This window comes from Delphinus delphis, chromosome 12, assembly GCF_949987515.2.
Source record: "Delphinus delphis chromosome 12, mDelDel1.2, whole genome shotgun sequence".
Taxonomy (NCBI): domain Eukaryota; kingdom Metazoa; phylum Chordata; class Mammalia; order Artiodactyla; family Delphinidae; genus Delphinus; species Delphinus delphis.
The window spans coordinates 37,009,662-37,029,669 of NC_082694.2; the positions used below are offsets into that span (position 1 = coordinate 37,009,662).

General features: G+C 36.3%; 1 protein-coding gene across 1 annotated transcript in view; it reads left to right on the forward strand.

Annotated features, from left to right (window-relative positions):
- Positions 1 to 20,008, forward strand: part of WDPCP (WD repeat containing planar cell polarity effector) — a 171,590-nt gene that overhangs the window by 23,231 nt on the left and 128,351 nt on the right. Inside the window, exons 6-8 of the mRNA XM_069541252.1 lie at positions 6,210 to 6,324; positions 8,583 to 8,716; positions 12,231 to 12,422. Of these exons, the coding sequence (XP_069397353.1) occupies positions 6,210 to 6,324; positions 8,583 to 8,716; positions 12,231 to 12,422 (441 nt within the window). The remainder of the gene's footprint in view (positions 1 to 6,209; positions 6,325 to 8,582; positions 8,717 to 12,230; positions 12,423 to 20,008) is intronic.

Consider the following 20,008-nt stretch of genomic DNA (forward strand, 5'->3'; position numbering starts at 1 on the left):
ACCATGATGTATCGGTCAATACATGATGTATGATATAATATTTCTCTTCTTTATGGCTACTAAACTGCCTCTTCTAGGAAGCAGTCATCTGTCTTAACCAATATCTCCACTTCTCTGAGATGAGATTTTCGGCCGTATTCTACGCATATTCTACCAATACATGCCTGCATCATTCACCATTGTATCCCCGTCTGTGTACTTGGCATATATAGGAGGCACTCGCATATTTTTGATCTACTGAGTGAATGAAACTCGGATTCTTGTGGTTGCTTAAGTTTTGTTTTGCTTAATGATGTCATCTGGTAAAATTTTCTCTTTCTTTTCCCAGTTCCATTTCACTTCTAATCAAGTACTCAACATAAGGTTAAGAGAAACCAATTTGAAGAACCATCTGAATATCATGGGAATCATTTCTTAGTTTCTTAAAGAGAAAGCACACCTCTCTGGTATGAGCTTATTGAAGAAAATGAGAAGGAAAAAATTATAAAAGCAATAGGAAGAAACATGGTCAGAGCAGAACTAGCAAGGAAGATACTTCCTGTCTGACAGGGTATCGGAGAAAAGGAAAAGTTTCAGTTCCTATTTTGCCTTAGTCATCTTCTGCACAAGGAACGACATTAAAATTGGAACAATGTTGGGAAATCCCATGGGCCCTCTCATTTATTCATCCTGTGGATCTCTTCTCAAACTCAAATGTGCTCTGGAGGTGTCTCCCTTTGCTTCTTTGTCTGCTCTTTCTCATTTTCTGAGCTGTTGAATTCTCCAGTTCCTTGTAGTGGAGTAGGACAGTATCTTGGTGCCCTTTTTCCTTCTTGTCCTGCCAAATCTTACATAGGCTTTTTCCATTTTGGAGAGCTTAAGAACTAACCTTTTGGGGAAACAGGTGGAGATATTTTACTGTCTGGGCTAGAATATTCTTTTCCTGAGATTCAGACTACTTTTTTCCCCCTAATTCTGGTTATCTCCATTACTATATTCAGGAATATCTTTGGCACCAGTGTACTTGGAAACCTTATGCTTCCCCACAGGTTGTTTTATAAAAATGCATTAATTAATTTATTAATTTGTTTATACCTTCTTATTCCAAAATCTGGTGTTAGGGATACTGCTAGGACACAAGACATTTGGAGATCTGAAATGATGGACATACCTTGATCCTAATGAGTACCCAAACTAGGTGTCAGTAGAGGACTAACCTGATCTTTTAACACCTCTAAAGATTGGAATGTCCCAGAGCTCAGACCTTGGACCTCTTTCTCTCTTTCCAATTTTTTCTTCTTAGGCAACAGAAATTTATTTTCTCACAGTTGTAGAAGCTAGACGCCTAAGACCAAGGTGCTGTGAGGGTTGGTTTCTGATGAGGCCTCTCTGCCTTACTTGTAAACAGCCATCTTCTTACTTCGTTGTCATATGGCCTTTTCTCTGTGTGTGCACATGCAAAGAGAGCCCTCTGGTGTCTCTTGCTCTTATAAGGACACCAGTCAAATTAGATTAGGGCCCCACCCTTATGATCTCTCCACTCACTTTTTAAGGAGAGCTTATTCAGTTCCATGACTTTAAACACTACCTTTACATTGTTGATGACTCCCAAATATAATCTCCAGCCACCACTTCACCCAGAACTTCAGACTACTTGATGTCTCTACTTATATGTCCATAGACACCTTAAACTTAACATGTCCACACCAAACCCTCGATTCCCCCAAGCTAAATTTACTTCTCCTCAAGTGTTTCCTATCTCAGTAAACGTAGTTGCTCAGCCCAAAAACCTTTGAGTTTTTCTCTTGTATGCCACACCCAATTCTTCAGCAAGTCCCCTTTAAAATATATCTCAAATCTATCGACATACTGTTTCCTCTAGCATTGCCATTCTAGTTCAAGCCATCATCTTCTCTCACCTGGACCACTGCAATAGCTTCCTAATGGTCTCCTTGCTTTTACTCTTGCCCTGATCCCTCTTTATTTATTTATATATATGTATATATATTTTTAATTAATTAATTAATTTATTTATTTTTGGCTGTGTTGGGTCTTCGTTTCTGTGCAAGGGCTTTCTCCAGTTGCGGCGAGCGGGGGCCACTCACTATCACGGCCTCTTGTTGCGGAGCACAGGCTCCAGACGCACAGGCTCAGTAGTTGTGGCTCATGGGCCCAGCCGCTCCGCAGCATGTGGGATCCTCCCAGACCAGGGCTCGAACCCGTGTCCCCTGCATCGGCAGGCAGACTCTCAACCACTGCGCCACCAGGGAAGCCCTGCCCTGATCCCTCTTTAAAACATAAATTATAATTCTCTGCTTTTTAAAACCCTATGGCTTCTCATCAGAAACGTCCAGTGTAACCTGGCCCCTGACTACCTTGCTAATTTCATCCTCTGAATATCCCTCTCACTCACTCCCCACAAGCCACACTGGCCTACCTTTCCTCAGTTGTCCCAGGCACATTCTAACCTCAGAGTTTTTGCATTTGCTGTTCTCTGCCTCAAACTCGCTTTCTCCAAATAATCATATCACCTGTTCTTTCACTTCATTTGGATCTGTACTCAAATGTCATCTCCTCAGGGAGGCGTTTTTACTTCTCTTTATTGGTCATTTACTTAAAACAGCATCCTCCTAAAGCCTCCATCCATATTGTGCTTTATTTTTCTCTGTAGTTCTTATTGCTTTCTGACATTATTTTAAAACTATTGTTTGTTCTCTGTGTCCACACTCAAATGCAAGCTTCTTGAAGGGAGGTAGGGCAAGGACATTGTCTGTTTTGTTCAGTGCTGTATCTTCAGTGCCTAGAACAGGGCCTGGGTCATACAAAATACTAAATATTCATTTGTGGAATGAATGAGTGAATGCATTAGTGGCTGCACCCATCCTTTGAGAAAGATTCTGAAGGAATGCCCATGCTCAGTGGGCAGGATCCACAGTCCCCAAATCACTGCCCCTATCTCCATGTGTATATCATTTATCTACTGATGTATGTATGCTTTCCTGCTATGCCTTGACACTTCCCCTTCAAATCCTTTCCAGCTTAAGTTCCCTCTTTTACGTACTATCACAGTTGCACTTTCCATCTCCATCCGACAAAAGTGGTCTTTTAGAATTAATTTTATAACATAACAAGTGCTCATACATAGAAAAAGCAATTTCTATTAGGAGATGAGGGTTAGTTCATGATGATTGTGGTGAGAGCACAAAATAAGGAACAACAAATTTGGGACTTGGACAAATTAAATTCCAAAGTTCTGAAGGAACTTGCACATATCTTGGAGACAGTATCCTTGTTAAATCAGAGCAAATAGGAAAAGTGATAAAAAAATTGTAGTGGTTATAACTCACCTGGAGTCTAGTGTTCCATATCTAACATCGAGCCCAGTCTGGGCACAAGATTTTAAAAAAGACAGAGGAATGTGTTCAGAGATGGTAAATGGTATAGTGAAAACATGTGAGTAATGTTTGAATAATAATAACAATAATTATAATTACAGACATTTACTATGTGCCAGACATTACTCTAAATACTGTTTGTAAATAGTAGTTTAATCCTCATCCTATGAAGTAGATATTATTATATCTCGTCTCAGAGGAGGAAATGAAGTTACAGAAGTTAAGTAACTCCCTCAAGGTCACACAGCTAGTAAGAGGTAGAGCCAGTGCTGATTTCATTTTGATTTGAGTCCATGTTCTTAACCACTATGTTATTATCTTTTAATATTTAAAAAGAGCACTATTGAAGAGAAACTGGGGCTACTGTAGAAGTTCTTAGAAGGTGGTGTTAGCCTTCACCTCAAGCTCAAGCATCACCACCTCTTCTTAGTCCCCCCAGTCTACCCAGTATGTATTCTTATGATAGGACCAGTAACGCTTTATTACACTTACTTGCTTATATCCCTACCTCTCTCTACTAACCTATATTTAACCTATTTTAAGGGTTATATTTGATTCACTTTTGAGCCACTAAATTTAGTTTAGTGTTTGGCATATAATCAACATTCAGTTTCTGTTGAATGAAAAAAATGAAGGAATGATCTTTAAATTGATTAGAACTTTCCAGTGGTAGAACAGCTTTCCTGTAAGGTAATAAGCTTCTGGTCACTGGCAGTTTTCAAGCATGGGCTGGATGCTTGAAGGATGCTTGTAGGGATGCTGCAGAGGAACTTCCATGTCATGTGGGAGTGGAAGATTAGACCAGGTTTCCTTCTAACTATGAATTATTTGATCCTGTGATCCTATTATGATTCTTTCTCTAAACATTTAGCTAGCACCTCCTGTGTGCCTGGCATTGTTTTAGGCACTGAAGATACAAAGGTAAAAGTGGCCTAGCTAGTATCCATAAGGAGCTAGTAATCAGTGGATAATGAAGAAAAGAGATGCTTAAGAGTATAGGTATAAAGTTTTAGTAGATAAAAATAAATAGAAAAGGGCAGGTATTTGAGGTGCTTTGAATAAATGAGGAAGGGAGAAAAAAGCTATTATAAAGGGGAGAACTAGATATGAAAGATGACCCTAAGATTCCCTGTCTGAGAAGGGAGAATGTAGGGAGTAAAGACCACATTATATTATTATATAATATATTGTTATATAATATAATATGTTATATTGTTATGGGGGAATTCCCTAAAAGGGAACTATCAGTGTTTGTCATCAAGGTATATGGCAGGGCTGGATGTAATTCATAATTCAGTAGAGATTAATTAATTTGTGAAGTATTTTGAAATTCTTGGAACAAATGTGCCTTCTCTTATTAGTCTCGCAGACCAATAAAGTTGATTAAATTCTCCTTTCCCCTGCCCTCCGCCCCACTTTGGGGGCATTAACATGAAATGGGCAATTCATTAAGTCATGTGGGACCCTTCAGTTTCTTTTCTGATTCATGTGCCTGGAATCTGTTAGACCGTAGGGGGGTAATGGTCTTTTTTTTTATGAACCTGGTCCCTGATGCTGCTCATCTCTCACACATGTCACAGTATGTCTTGTCACAGAATCATCCTCTCTAGCTGGGACATGATGCTTAGGTAGGTGGGGAAGTCCCCTGTTTTGTTTAAAATCATAGTTGTCTTTAGGTTTGGCTGGCATGTTCATGATTAGTTTACTGACAATTGGTTTTTTTCTTTCTATACCATATGCTATTCCATGATTCATCTGCTTTGAGTCTGCTGCCGTGAAGGTGAAACAATTTCTTCCAATGTTGATATTTCATAATCTCATAGATAACAAGCATACACATATGCATAGTCCTTTCAGAAGTTTTAAACATTTGGAGATGAATGAATTATGCTGCCACAAATGGAAAGGAGCAGTATAAAACCATAATGGTGATATCCAGACATCTTTTGTTGGGTGGTTGGGTGAATGCTAATATTAATAAAGCCTGCCTACTTTACTGTATATCTCCTTGAGAAGCTATTTCTGGTATGTGGTATTTATTTATGAATTTTTTAACATTTTACTTTAATTGCCTTGATTTACATGTATTTTAATATTTTAGACAAGATCTTTATTTGTAGAAGTGCGGTTTAAATTCCAAATAAATTGTAGGGCTTCCCTGGTGGCGCAGTGGTTGGGAGTCCACCTGCCAGTGCAGGGGACGTGGGTTCATGCCTCGGTCCGGGAGGATCCCACGTGCCGCGGAGCGGCTGGGCCCATGAGCCATGGCCGCTGGGCCTGTGCGTCCGGAGCCTGTGCTCCTCAACGGGAGAGACCACAGCTGTGAGGGGCCCACGTACCGCAAAAAAAAAAAAAAAAAAAAAAAAAAGTAATACTTGCTGTTAATATTGTAATGATGGCATCTTTTCTCTATTTAATGTGTAGCATTGATTATTCAAAGCTTAAGAAATCTTTTAATTTCTGATATAAATAGTAATCTTTGAAAACATTTCAGTTGAAGACACATCACATTTCTGAATGCAGTGCAAAGTAGTTTTTTCCACACGGTTATTTTATAAGTATTTAGAAGATTACACTTCTAATAAACATGGACTAAATTCAGTTTCTGCATATAGCACTAATCAGTGCCCTTATTGTGTTGCATCATTTAACCACCTGTATCTTTTTACTCAGAATGTCAGTGATTGTTTTTTGAAGAAGAAAAGCTCTTTATAATTCCATGGTGTAGATGCACATGTAAATATCTGTATAAGTTGTGCATTTGGAGAGAGATTTTTAAAAGATTCTAATTCTCAGTATATCTCCCTCCCCCTCTCCCCCTTTCCCTGGTTTTAGCTTCTCTTTGGTTCAGGTGTGCTGGTGTCCTTAAGCCTTTCCGGGCCGCAGCTGGAGAAAGTGGTGATTGACAGAAGCCTGGTGGGGAAGCTCATCTCAGACACCATCAGTGATGGTAATTACCCCCGTGTGCAAATCAATTGCCTGCATTAACAGTGGGGCAGGAGAAATAGTGTGTCAACAGGTAGACTAATTATTACCACTGGGGACTTGAAAACACAAGTAATTGCTTGTAATAGCATAGTTACAACCCCTGGGACCCATACAAGTTGTGACTAATATTTAATATCAAAGTTTTTGTCAAGTGTTAGGCTCATATCCTTGAGTATTTTTCACTCTTCGCTTAAAAAAATGTGAATGTATTTTCAAAAGAGGTGTTTATTTTTTTTTGGTGTGTTGACATTTCAGATATTTTTCATTTTCACATGAATTTTGAATAATAAATAACCCAAATTTGTCAACACAGCCACCAGTAAAAAAAACAAAAGCAAAAACAAAACCTGTGTTTTGGCTGTTAGGAAGATTCTCTGTTACCAGTCTGTGAATACTAACTTTTGAGAGAGTTGGGCAGTATTTATAAATATCAAAAGTCAGTGCCAAATATACTAGATAAATCTGAATCCCATTAAGTGATACCGCAATCAGTACATAATTGCTACGAAGCACATAAAAAAAGACTTTAAGCCAGTAATTGAAAAAGTAGGGTACTGACATTTATTAATTCCTAAAAGGCTCTATGCTGTGCTAACCTACGTATATCATTTAATTTAAAAAACTATTCCTTATAAGGTATAGTTATTTCCATTTTATGGGTAAGGAAATTGAAGCTGAAATACTAAGGAACATGACCACTAATGAGATACTAAGGACTAGCCCAAAAATGACTAGGTTGAGATTTGAACCCAGGTTCTGGCTGCAAAGCCCATTTTCTTTGCACTACGGTGTGCTGACTCCTGAAGTTTTAAGATTATGTTCTTTAATTCAAGGTAAAAAAAATGGTCTAAGAAACAGATTGCATTATCATTAGAGATTGAAAATTGTCAGTATCTTTAATTGAATAATCAAAGGAAAGTGTGATCTAATGGAAAGGACAGAGGTTAGATTACAGAAACCTTCCTTCTGTTGTGTGTGCTCACTAGCTATCTCTGAATAAATATCTCTGAATAAATCCTGCAGAGAAAAGCACTCTGCAGGTTGGCTATCATTAGCCATATTCCTGATAATGAAAGCTGGTGTTAAGGTTATAAGTGTGCCATTTCCTTTTCCTTATAGGATCATGGTGCTAAGCAAGCTTCCCTATGGAAGAGGTTCCATTTTCATATGTCTAATAATTGACCCCTTCATTGACACTGCAAAGAAAATAGTGGCTGTGATGATTTTGTCATATTGATTCTCCTCCATAAGAATTAAAAGGAGACTTCCAGCACTATTCATGTCACTGAGATATCTTTTTTCACTTGTTTCTTTTATTTATACCACAAATGATACACTCTCATGAGACCATGATAACAATGTGATTTCTTGGCAGTTCTCCAGATTCTCCTGTAATTGTGTAGATATACTGTTGGTTACTGCTTGCACAGTCAGGGTATGGAAGTAAAGAAAAATATATAAAACATTCAATAATTTCTTTATGCTGGGAACAATATAAAACATTTCTCAAATTCCTACTATATGTTTTTATCAACAATTTTTATAACATTAACGGCCCTTTATGTAACCTATGAATATTAATTATCTACCTGTGTGCTCTAAAAATAAAGCTGTAGAAATATTTTTGCTACTCTTCATTATCAAATATTATTTTATATAATGTGTGTATTGGATATAATATGCTTTATTTCATTCAACTAGTATACCCTCAGAAAGAAGATTCATTGATGAAAAATTTTTTTAAAAATTGGTGGAGAACACGGATCTGTATCCCCTAATAGATCCAATTTAGTCTCAGATGGTTTATATCATATAAACACAGGATTAAAGGCTAAGCACAAATAAAAGTGAACGTTTTTATCTTTACATTCAGATGTGAAACGGTCTTTATTTTATGCTTTTCTTAGCCCTATTCCAAATACATCTTATTTGGAGGTTGTCCCCAAACATCAGTGTATATTGAAATGGTCTTAGGAAAAAAGAAAAAGTATCAAATCCATGCATGATTAGATTGATGATTGTTGTTTATTCCCAGTATCTTTATTATCTTTGTAAAATGTCATAATGGTATTTAGGAGACTTTAGTTATTTCAATTAATATTCATTTATCTTCTGAAAATAGTTTTTTGTAACATTTCAGTGGAAGAAACTGTTAATTCTTTATTATTTTATTCCAACTTAGTATTTGCTAGTATTATCAAATCTTTCTTTTTTTTTAAGCTCTTCTCACAGACAGCTTTATCATCTTATCATTTTTGGCACAAAACAAACTATGTTTTATTCAGTTTACCAAGAAGATGGGTTCTCCTGATATAAACAAAAGACTGGAAAAACTCTCAGCCTTGGATTATAAGGTAGAGATTTCATTTTATATAGTCATATTGTTAATTATTAAGGTATGCTAGAGTATCACATGAGTTGATGTTATGCTTGTTTTTATTGAATGATTCTGGATTTCAGAAAAACCAGAGTTATTATAAGATTAAGCTTGATCAACTAGAAACAGTGGCCATCCAGAGTTTTCTTTTTCACTCTCATTATGGGGGTCTAACAGTGGCATGCTTGGAGTAATTTATATAGTACTTACGGAAGTCAGAGACAGATAATAGAGGCAAGTTATACATTCGAAAATGGTTTTCTTGCTAGTGGTAGTATATACACCATTCTCATTTTCCCCTAAGACCCGGTATCATCCTTCTAGGCAAGGGTAGCTGCTCTGGCTTCCATTTCACAAGAAAAGAAAGAAAGAAGAAGGCACTTTCAAAGGTTAATAGAAATGTGTAATAAACGAAGAGTGGGAAGACTCCCCCGCCCCCCACACCCAACTCTAACTGTGGAGAAAAATGCAAAAAGAAATCTCCTTCCTGTGTTAGTATCTCTCCCTTCAGTAACTCCAGGTAATTTGTTTCCTTGTATCAGGGACCTTACATCTGTTAAGGCAGGATTTTTATTTTAAATGATGTATTTAATTTAAGTTTTGCCACATTACATTTTAACTGCTTGGAAGGCATACTCTCTGGTAGGATGAGTATCTAATACATTTTCCAGGCTGTTTCAGTTCAAGGCCTCTTTTCAGCAAGGACTTGTGTTTGCAAGATTGATCCAGCCTCTGTGACGTGGATTTGAGACAGTTCACTGGGAACGGGGCTGATATACAGCTTCCTTAAACAAGATGCACACTTACACCATACCTAGAGTGTCTGTAACAAGGGCAAAGATTCTTAAAAGTCAACTTTGTGTGTGTGTTTGAAAAGTAGTATTGAACCTAACCTTTTGCCCTTTTGCATTATTTCTTATTGTGACTGAGGTGGTGGTGGTATGGGAGGATTTAATTTTATTTAGTGGAAAAATCTACTCTTACAAAAAAGATTTTTAACATGGGATAAAATACATTAAATAAGTGTTTCACTGTGGTAATAAACTAAAATTTGGTTTTGTCTGCCAACTTTGTGGAGCTTCTATAACACTTTGTATAATATTGATTCTTTTAAACTGAAAATCAGTGGTATTCATATATTTTGTTTAGTAAAAAAAAATTGGTTTAGCATTCTTAATGGGATATTATTTTCCCAGAATGGCTAACTGTAGATTTACTTAAAATGTTGTTTATTTACTAATACTGGTCTTTATAATGCACCAGTATGCATTAGCTCAAGCATTAGCTCAAGTAACTGTTTTTAATGCATTTATATAAAATTTTGTATGACTAGTTTCTCCATCTTAGGTGTGGTGGATAATTTGGCAAAGTCTTCTCAGCTGAATGATATTAGCTCCCCGTTAATGAGAGCAGAGAGAAACTGTCAGGATGTCATCTTTTCTGATGAAAAGATGTAAAAAATAGACCGAGTATATGGGCCCTATACCTTGAATAAGGGGGTTACTTATTTGTTTATTCATTCTGCCTTTAGCTTTGAGAAATTAAGCACTCCATGAGCACTCCATGTCATTTCTTTACATTAGAGAAGTAGCCTGCTTCCCTTTGGAAAAGCCATGGATATCATTTTCTGGTTCAGTATTTTAAATATAGGTATTTAAATACTTAGTAAAAACTGCCATTTGTCCATTGGAAGGATGTTTTAAGAAACTTACTCATTTCACTTGCCTTCCTGACCATTGTGATAGAACACTGATGCCATTAATACTCATAGCAAACATGAAATTTCAGATAACATATATGATTTGCATTATGTGAGGACTGAAAGTGCCAGTTCTCATCTAGAAATTCTTAAGTAACATGTTTACATGGCAGGTAGGACATCAAAATAATGTAGCTATATTTTTAAGGACTTAGCAATTCCATTGTGGTATTTCTCTTAAGAAGATAGCTAGTTAAAATAGTGATATTGAGAGCTTAAATATAAGAATTTGCACTTCAAAGCATAAAGTACATCTGTGTTGTCTGTCATTGCCCATTTGGATTTTAAAACAAGGAAATAGTGTAGAGTACTATAATCCTGCTTTTCTTTACAGCTGTACCATAATTTAATCCTTTTAGATTGAAACAATTTTGGCAAAGAAAAATGTAGGGGAAATATCCTGAAAGTGTTGACCTTTAACGGGTTTTCCTGTCTACATTTTAAAAATCCAATTCAATTTATTTAACAGTGAAGGGACAGGGACAGTGCAAGGAGTTAAATGTTTACCATGAGAGAACAACATTGGTAATTACTTTGATTTCAGTTCCTTTTGATGTGCATTCAGAGGATGAAGAGGTCAATAATATTATGGGCATGCAAATAGAAAAGGGTTCCTTTTGACCATATTAAAAAAAAATAGCAGAGGATTATTAAAGCATTAACCTTGATTTTAATGGCCTTGGTTGAGTGGTGAGATCACAATTTGGATGAGCCTGATTATTTACTAAATACAATACATAAATGCAACGGGTTCTTAACACCCATTGCACTCTGGCATTATCGCATTACTGCCATCCTTTGTTGCCTTGCAGACAGGAATATGAAAGCAATCTGTCATGTAGTGAGACTGGCTCCAGAAGCATTTCTCTGATAAGAAGACCCCCTGCCCTTTGCTAGTGTCTGGTCCAGTAGGCTTAGCCATGCGCTTAATCCCCAGAAAGTGGTTCGATTATTGCTGACCAGCAATGGCAAGATAGTTTTTTTTTTTTTTTTTTTTTGGCTTCCAAGCTATCAACCTTCCATTAATTCCTTAAGCAGAAATACGGTGCAATCTATATTTCCTTGGCATGTGTCACCCAGATGGTGCCGTGCTTATGTTTTCAAATAACCATGTTCCAAAATAACATAGTTTGAATAATAAATTCTACAAATCCGTCCTAAGAAAGAAAAGCATAATTCTCAGAAGCTGCATAAACTTTTATGCAGCATGATGCTGTGACTTATCCCTTTATGCAGAATTTTTGTGTATGTGTCTCATATATTCTTTAAAGTGATATTTGCCTCAAGTTGTTTTTCCTTTTATTGTTGTCAGTCATTCAGTCATTGTTAACATGTTATGTCTTAAACAGTAGTCAGACACTCTTGGTCAGCAATACTGAACTTGTCATTTAATATAGCCGGTCTTAAATCCTATGTGTAGGTCGATACTGTCAAGCAACCATGACTGTACATTTTGGTATTGATTGGGATTGCTATGGCCAATTCCTCCCTAACTCACATTTCTCCTTTTCCTTTCCTCTGCTAAAAATGGGGAGAATTTTGAACATATGTCTTTTTTATATATGTGTCAAAAGAATTTGGTAAATTCTGACACCTCCTTAAGCACATGTTTAACATGCATATTTACTTGCATTTATCTACATTTACAGATGCTTTAATTTTTGCAATACTTTGAGGATTTTGCATTTTAAAAATGATCCTTGTCTGCTTTTTTTTTTTTTTTAACCATTAGATTTCCTATTATGAAATCCCTGGCCCAGTAAACAGGACAACACAGCGTCGTCTAGCTATCAATTGTGTTCAAGATATAGTTGTTTGCTGGTGGCCACTGGTCAGTGATGATGCTTGGCCTTGGGCCCCCATTTCTTCTGAGAAAGACAGAGCCAATCTGCTGCTCCTGGGTTATGCTCAAGGAAGACTGGAGGTAAATCTAAAGCAAATCTATACATTTTATTGAAGAGAAGATAAAGTAGGATTATTAGTTTTCTATTCTGAAATAAGTGTGAATACTTTTAAAAACATGTAATTTATTTTCCGAATGTTCAACAAAGGCAATTACATATGAAATGGGATCCCTTAAAGTATCACATCTGGAGGATACACAGTTTCAGGACTTGCCTGAATAGCATAGTGATTAATAGCACAAGCTTCTGGGTTCAAATCCAAGCTTTGCCACTACGTAGCTCTCTGTCCTTGAGCAGATTACTAACCTCTATGGTTTCATTATTTGAAAAATAAAGTTAACGAAGATGAATGAGATAATACATGCATTTAGAGCAATAACTACATATATTAAACTCTCAATTATTATTGTGATTCTTGTCATTATCATTATTAGTACTGTCATTACTGTTTGCTCATGATTTCATGCCTATCGAAGCTATGTTATCAATCACCTTCTTTAAACTTTAGTTAGGTAGCAAACATTAGTCAAATGCCTATTTTCTGCAAGACTGTGGTGCCAAACCATGGCTGGGGCAAGGATTTGTAAGGAGGGCTTTAGGAGAGCAGCCTTCTCAGTCTAGTTTCCTGCCTGGGACAGGAGCACAAAAAGGGTTAATCTAAGAGGTGCAGACAAGATCTTGCCCTATCTATTCCTGACAGTGGTTCTCCATCATCATTCATTATCACGAACCTATGGCTATTTTCACCTTGCATCAGTACTTTGAGTATGAAATTCTGTTTCTTTTTTTATGTAATTTTAAAAAAAGCAACCTCCTCCAACCTGTTTTTTTTAATGTTTTGGCTTGGGTAAAATAGTATGTTCCTGTATTTTCTCTAAATCCATTATCTTTTAGGCTTTAAGTTTTTTAATTTTTCAGAATTAGTATTCTGAGATACAATGAACAAGTACAAGTTTTCTCTATCTCTACCTACCTCTTCTGGTTTTATAAATTTACAGGCTATCTTTTAAGACTGAAGAGTCCTTTTTAACTAATTATTTTACCTTTTTCTGGAACTTTTCCAATTTGTTGTAGTAACTAATACCAGTTGTAATGCTTCAGGTATGGATTTTGTGAGGATAAAGAAGTGCTTTATTCCTGTTCAGTTCCTGTCATGCCCACCATTTTATTGATCTTGGGTCCAGAAGCTAACTGAATAAAAGACTTAATCAAAATGACTTAATATAATAAAGCCAACTAGAATTCTTTTAAATGTTCTGTTTTATAATAAAAGTAAAAATAATATAAATCAGCCTTTAGTTTTACATTACACAAATTACCTTTATTTGAAATGAGTTTATTACCTGAAATTAGGACTGTTCAAAAAGGGTATACGTATGGTCTATGTACTTCATCTCCTGGTGTCATCTAGTTTATGGACTTTGGAGTTGGATAAACCTCGGTTTGCCTGTTGGTTGACCATATACTGTGTGACTTTAATCAAATTTACTTCCTGTCAGCTTCTGCCTGCTTTTAACTAATACTATGTTCTTTGGCCTTGGGTAGATCACCTACCCTCTCTGACTGTAGTTTTCTAATTTTTAAAATGATGGATTTAAACCACATAGGTCCTGGGCAGCTCAAAAACGTGCACATCTGGATTCTGAAGCACAGGTCTGATTTAGCCATTGCGTGTTTAAATGCCTTCAGTAGATTTTGAAACTAAACTTAGCCTCGGCACTGAAAAGGTCCCCCTGACTGGCCCTGACTTACCTTTCCAATGTTATTTCTTTATACAAATCTATGTTCTAGCCAAATGGTTTACTGCTTCTTTATTTCCCACCTCCTGTCTGTACAAATTACTGGTATTTCTACCTGAAAGGCCCTTTCCTCTCTCTTTTCACATCATTCATCAACTACTGAGCATGACCATGGAGTAAGCACTGTATTTCATGCCAGGGGATATAAATACAAAACTATCCCTGCCCGCAAGGATCTTAGTGTCTACCAATGAGAGACAAATATGAAAACATGTGAGTACACTAAAGTGTTAAATAATGCTGTGGATAGAGTATGTGTAAGCTGTAGAGGAGCCAGTGGGGAATGATTGTTTCTACCTAGAGAGATAATAAGGGGGGAACTTTAAAGAGATATACAATTTGCTCAAGGTTGGTACACAATTTTACTTTTTTTTTTTTTTTTTTTTGCGGTACGCGGGCCTCTCACTGCCGTGGCCTCTCCCGTCGCGGAGCACAGACTCCGGATGCGCAGGCCCAGCAGCAATGGCTCACAGGCCCAACCGCTCCGCAGCATGCGGGATCCTCCCGGACCAGGGCACGAACCTGCGCCCCCTGCACTGGCAGGCAGACTCCCAACCACTGCGCCACCAGGGAAGCCCACAATTTTACTTTTTTTACTATCCTTTCTAAGTTTCATATCAAAGTTGTACTACCCCTATAGAGTGATTTGACTAGCTTTTCTCTTTTCTCCTCTCTGAACTAGTCCCAAAAGGAATTATATGATACTTGAATGTTTGGTAAAACTCATATAGAACTGCCTGGGTGTGCTGTCTTTCAAGGAAGGTAGATTTTTTATAATTGATTCCATTTTTCGAGGGTTGTTTGTTTTTCGGGAATTCTATCTTTTCCTTGAGTCATTTTCCTTAATTTGTATTTTTGGAAAATTATCCATCTTATTTAAGTATTTGAATAGATTTTCATGAAGTTGTATATAATACTTGCACCTGATTTTTAATTGTTCACCACTGACTGCATAGCTAATTTTTTGATCATAATATATTAAGATATATAATTCATTTTTTCTGACAAGTAGCTTTTGTCTTGAATTTGGCTCTTTCAATCAGTCTATCAAAATTAAACGGTTAGAGCTTCCCTGGTGGCACAGTGGTTGAGAGTCCGCCTGCCGATGCAGGGGACACGGGTTCGTGCCCCGGTCCGGGAAGATCCCACATGCTGCATAGCAGCTGGGCCCGTGAGCCATGGCGGCTGGGACTGTGCGTCCAGAGCCTATGCTCCACAACGGGAGAGGCCACAACAGTGAGAGCCTGCGTACCGCAAAAAAAAAAAAAAAAAATTGTTAGGAAAATTTGTAAAGATTTCTTTTTCAGAACCTCACGTGAACTTCTATATGCAAAAGGTGAATGGCTTTTGGAAGAAATGTCTGGGGAAATAATTGTTTCTTTGTGTGTGTGTGAAGACATAATCTTTAACTGTGAATTGTAGCACATTATTTAGGGTAACATGAACTAAAACCACTAGCCTATAAAAGTAATATTCAGGCATATGTCTTTAAATATTTTTTCACTAGCGACCAATAGACTCCTTGAGCTAATCCTCAGAATAAGAGATACGATATACTCTTAAACCCTAAAACTCAGACTAAAAAAGTAGCAGCCTCAGAGAGAAGAAATTTAATCTTTGCATCTATTAAATGATAGAACTTAAAAAAAATAATTTCCCACCCAATTTCAATCAGAAAAGATAGTAAGCTTTTATTTGGACAATGGCAAGATCCTAGAGTAGTGGTTCTTAGCCTTGGCAACACATTACAGTCACCTGCAGAGCTTTTACAAAGGAGCCCACCCAGACCAGTTATATCAGAATCTCCAGAGGGGTAGGAGGCATCAGTATTCTCTTACAGGTTCCCTAGGTGATTCTCATGTGCATCCAAGTTGAGATCCACTGCTTTACAGCAGACTGGAAAAAAATTTTTAAGCCATCTTTTTTGCATAACAGACCATGGAAAGGATAAAGCCCACATACTGAACCAAATGAGAGTGTTAACAGTAAATTCCAAGTAGAAAATTGGCTTACCAAGCAGCAAAAAAAAAAGAAAACAAAGGAAACATAGAAGTAAGCTCTCTGTGACTGAATTATCTGTCTTTCAGAGGAGGAACATTTCTTAATTTATTTTATGGATATTAGAAAACTGCTGGTCTAATTTCACACTGCAGAGCTCTAAACAACAGTACATATCTTAATTAGAAGCACAGAACAGAGAGATTTATGTAGTTTAGGGGAAAAAAATTTGTTTTGAAAAATATACAATAGTATGAAGAAAAACAAATTTTTTATCAGTACGATTCACTTAAAAATAGTTTTTAATGGTGTTTGTATGGATTATTGTACATAACATGGTAGTCATTTTTACTTAAATTCCTCACACTCTTTATACTTAAATTTGGAAAAGGTGATTACCGTCATCATAGAACTATTTAATTCATTAACTTTGTCAAAAATGTGGTGACAACACAACTTACTCTTTCCTTACCTTTGTATTCAAGCAGATGTTTTAGCTTTTCAGCTGTATGGATTTGTTAATGCTTTCTGAGTATGGCAGTAATTTCAAGATATCTTACTCAGAAAAGGTCACTTGAATTTGTTTAACCAAATTAATCAAAAACACATAAGCAGAGCTATTAAACCTTAAAACCTGTTGTCAGGGCTAGGGAAATACAACCTCACAAAGGTAAGTTTTTTCCCATAAAAATTAAAAACTAATTTTGCAGTGATTTAGAGGAGCAGCCAACTGATGGGAAAGTCAAAATGTGACCAACTTTTAATATAGTATAATTTGATAAAAGAAGTATTCAGAAAGCATTATAAATGCATTCAACTGAAAAGCCAAAATATTTAAAAGACATCTCTTCCAAAGAAATGTATGAACTGTGTTAGCTTTCAACCAGATAACCAAGATTTTTTATTTTAGGGATGATTTTTTAAAAAAATCTCTTTATTTTAAAGCACACTAAGGAAAACCACAGAGACTAAATATATAGTTTAATGAGCTTTTACTAAGGAAACACCCCTGAACCACACTCAGGTCAAGAAATAGAACTTTGCCAGGCACCAGCAATAGCGCCACGTACTCTGTTTTGATCTCAACCCTTTCCTGGTGCCCCAAAGTAATCTCTATTGTGACTTTTACACATTTTCTCATATAGTTTTTATCACCTAAATGTGCATCCTGCAAAACTGTAGTTTAATATTATCTATTTAAAACAAGTTAATGTGTCTTTTAACTCTCTTTTAATCTGCAAGTTCCCACTCCATCCCTTTTTTTTAAATTAAAATTTATCTGTTGAAACTGCAGTGTCCCACAGTCTGGATTTTGTTGTTCCATCATCATGGTGTGGTTCAACAAGTTTCTTTGTCTTTTGAAAATTCTGCAAGTTAGTAGTCAGTTTTGTCAAGACTGTGTGCAAAGGAGTGCTTTTTAATCAGAAGGCACATAATGTCAGGTTCTCTTTCTCTCTTTTGGTTGTCTCTCTTTTTTGATTTTAGCAGTTATTGATGCTTAATGCCTAGATCCAGTAATTCATGACGGTTGCAAAATGGTGATATCTAATGATATTATTTTTTTTATTAATTGTGATATTTTTATAATGAGACACTTCTACTCATCTCCTACTTGTTTTCCCAGTGGCTGGATTCATATAGTATAATCAGGATAAGCATCTGTTTCTTTTATTTACTAGTTTTCAAGATTGAATTGGTTCCCTATCACTCCCTGAAGGTAACCAATTAGTTTTTGTTTTTTTAATAGCATTATTAATTCATGGATTTAAACATACTTGACTTAATGGGTTTCATAAATTGTAATTGTTATCCTTTTGAAAGCTCAGATTCTTAACTTTGGGCAGTGGGAGCCTCCTCAAGTTGGCTCCTCTTCTTGTCATGACCTCAGTAGTCTTGGGTAGCTTCCCTCTGTCTGGTGTAACAATACGGTCCATGCTTTCTTGTACATTTCCTGCTGCAAACCTGGAATTATCGGTTTCTTCAATAAGGTCTGGTTTCTGAATCACTGAAGAAATCAAAGAGCAAATCAAAAAATGAAATGAGACATTTTTTGAGGCAAATGAAAAAGAAAATACGATGACCTAAAACCTATGGGATGCAGCAAAAGCAGTTCTAAGAGGGAAATTTATAGCGATACAAGCTTGCCGCAGGAAACCAGAAAGATCTCAAGTAAACAACCAAACTTTACTCCTAAAGCAAGTAGAGAAAGAACAAACAAAACCCAAAGTTAGTAGAAGGAAAGAAATCATAAAGGTCAGGGCAAAAATAAATGAAATAGAGACTAAAAAAAAAAGAAAAGATCAATGACACTAAAAGCTAGTTCTTTGAAATGATATGCAAAACTGATAAACCTTTAGACAGACTCATCAAGAAAAAAAGGGAGATGGTCCAAATCAATAAAATCAGAAACGAAAAAGGAGAAGTTATAATAGACACCACAGAAACACAAAGGATCATAAGAGACTACTATGAAGAACTACATGCCAATAAACTGGTACATTATAGAAGAAATGGACAAATTCTTAGAAAGGTACAATCTCTCAAGACTATACCAGGAAGAAATAGAAAATATGAACAGACCAATTACCAGTACTGAAATCGAATCAGTAATTTTAAAACTCCCAACAAACAAAAGTCCACGGCCAGATGGCTTCATAGGTGAATTCTACCAAACATTTAGAGAAGAGTTAACACCTATCGTCCTGAAACTATTCTAAAATATTGCAGAGGACAGAACACTTCCGAACCTTTTCTATGAGGCCACCATCACCCTGTTACCAAAACCAAAGATATCATGAAGAGAATTACAGGCCAGTTCTATGTTCACTGATGAACATAGATGCAAAAATCCTCAACAAAATACTAGCAAACTGACTCCAACAATACATTAAAAGGATCATACACCTTGAGCAAGTGGAATTTATCCCAGGGATGCAAGGATTTTTCAGTATTCACAAATCAATCAGCGTGATACACCACATTACCAAATTGAAGAATAAAAACAATATGATCATCTCAATAGATGCAGAAAAAGCTTTTGATAAAATTCAACATCTATGATAAAAACTCTTCAGAAAGTGGATATGGAGGGAACATACCTTAGCGTAATAAGAGCCATATATGACAAACGCACAGCTAACATCCTACTCAATGGCGAAATTCTGAAAGCATTCCTTCTAAGATCAGGAACAAGACAAGGATGCCCACTCGGTCCACTTTTATTCAACATAGTTTTGGAAGTCCTAGCCACAGCAATCAGAGTAGAAAAAGAAAAGGGATACAAATTGGAAAAGAAGAAGTAAAACTGTCATTGTTTGCAGATGATATGATACTATACATAGGAAAATACTAAAGATGCTACCAGAAAACTAGTAGAGCACACCAATGAATTCGGTAAACTTGCAGGATAAAAAATTAATACACAGAAATCTCTTGCATTCCTATATACTAACAAAAGATCAGAAGGAGAAATTAAGGAAGCAGTATCATTTATCATCACATAAAAAAAATAAAATACCTAGGAATAAACCTATCTAAGGAGGCAAAAAACCTGTACTCAGAAATCTTTAAGATACTGATGAAAGAAATCAAAGATGACACAAACAGATGGAGAGATATACCATGTTCTTGGGTTGGAAGAATCAACATTGTCAAAATGACTGTAGTACCCAAAGTAATCTACAGTTTCAACACAATCCCTGTCAAATTACCAATAGCATCTTTCACAGAATTAGAACAAAAAATTTTTACAATTTGTATGGAAACACAAAAAAATACGAATAGCCAAAACAATCTTGAGAAAGAAAAGC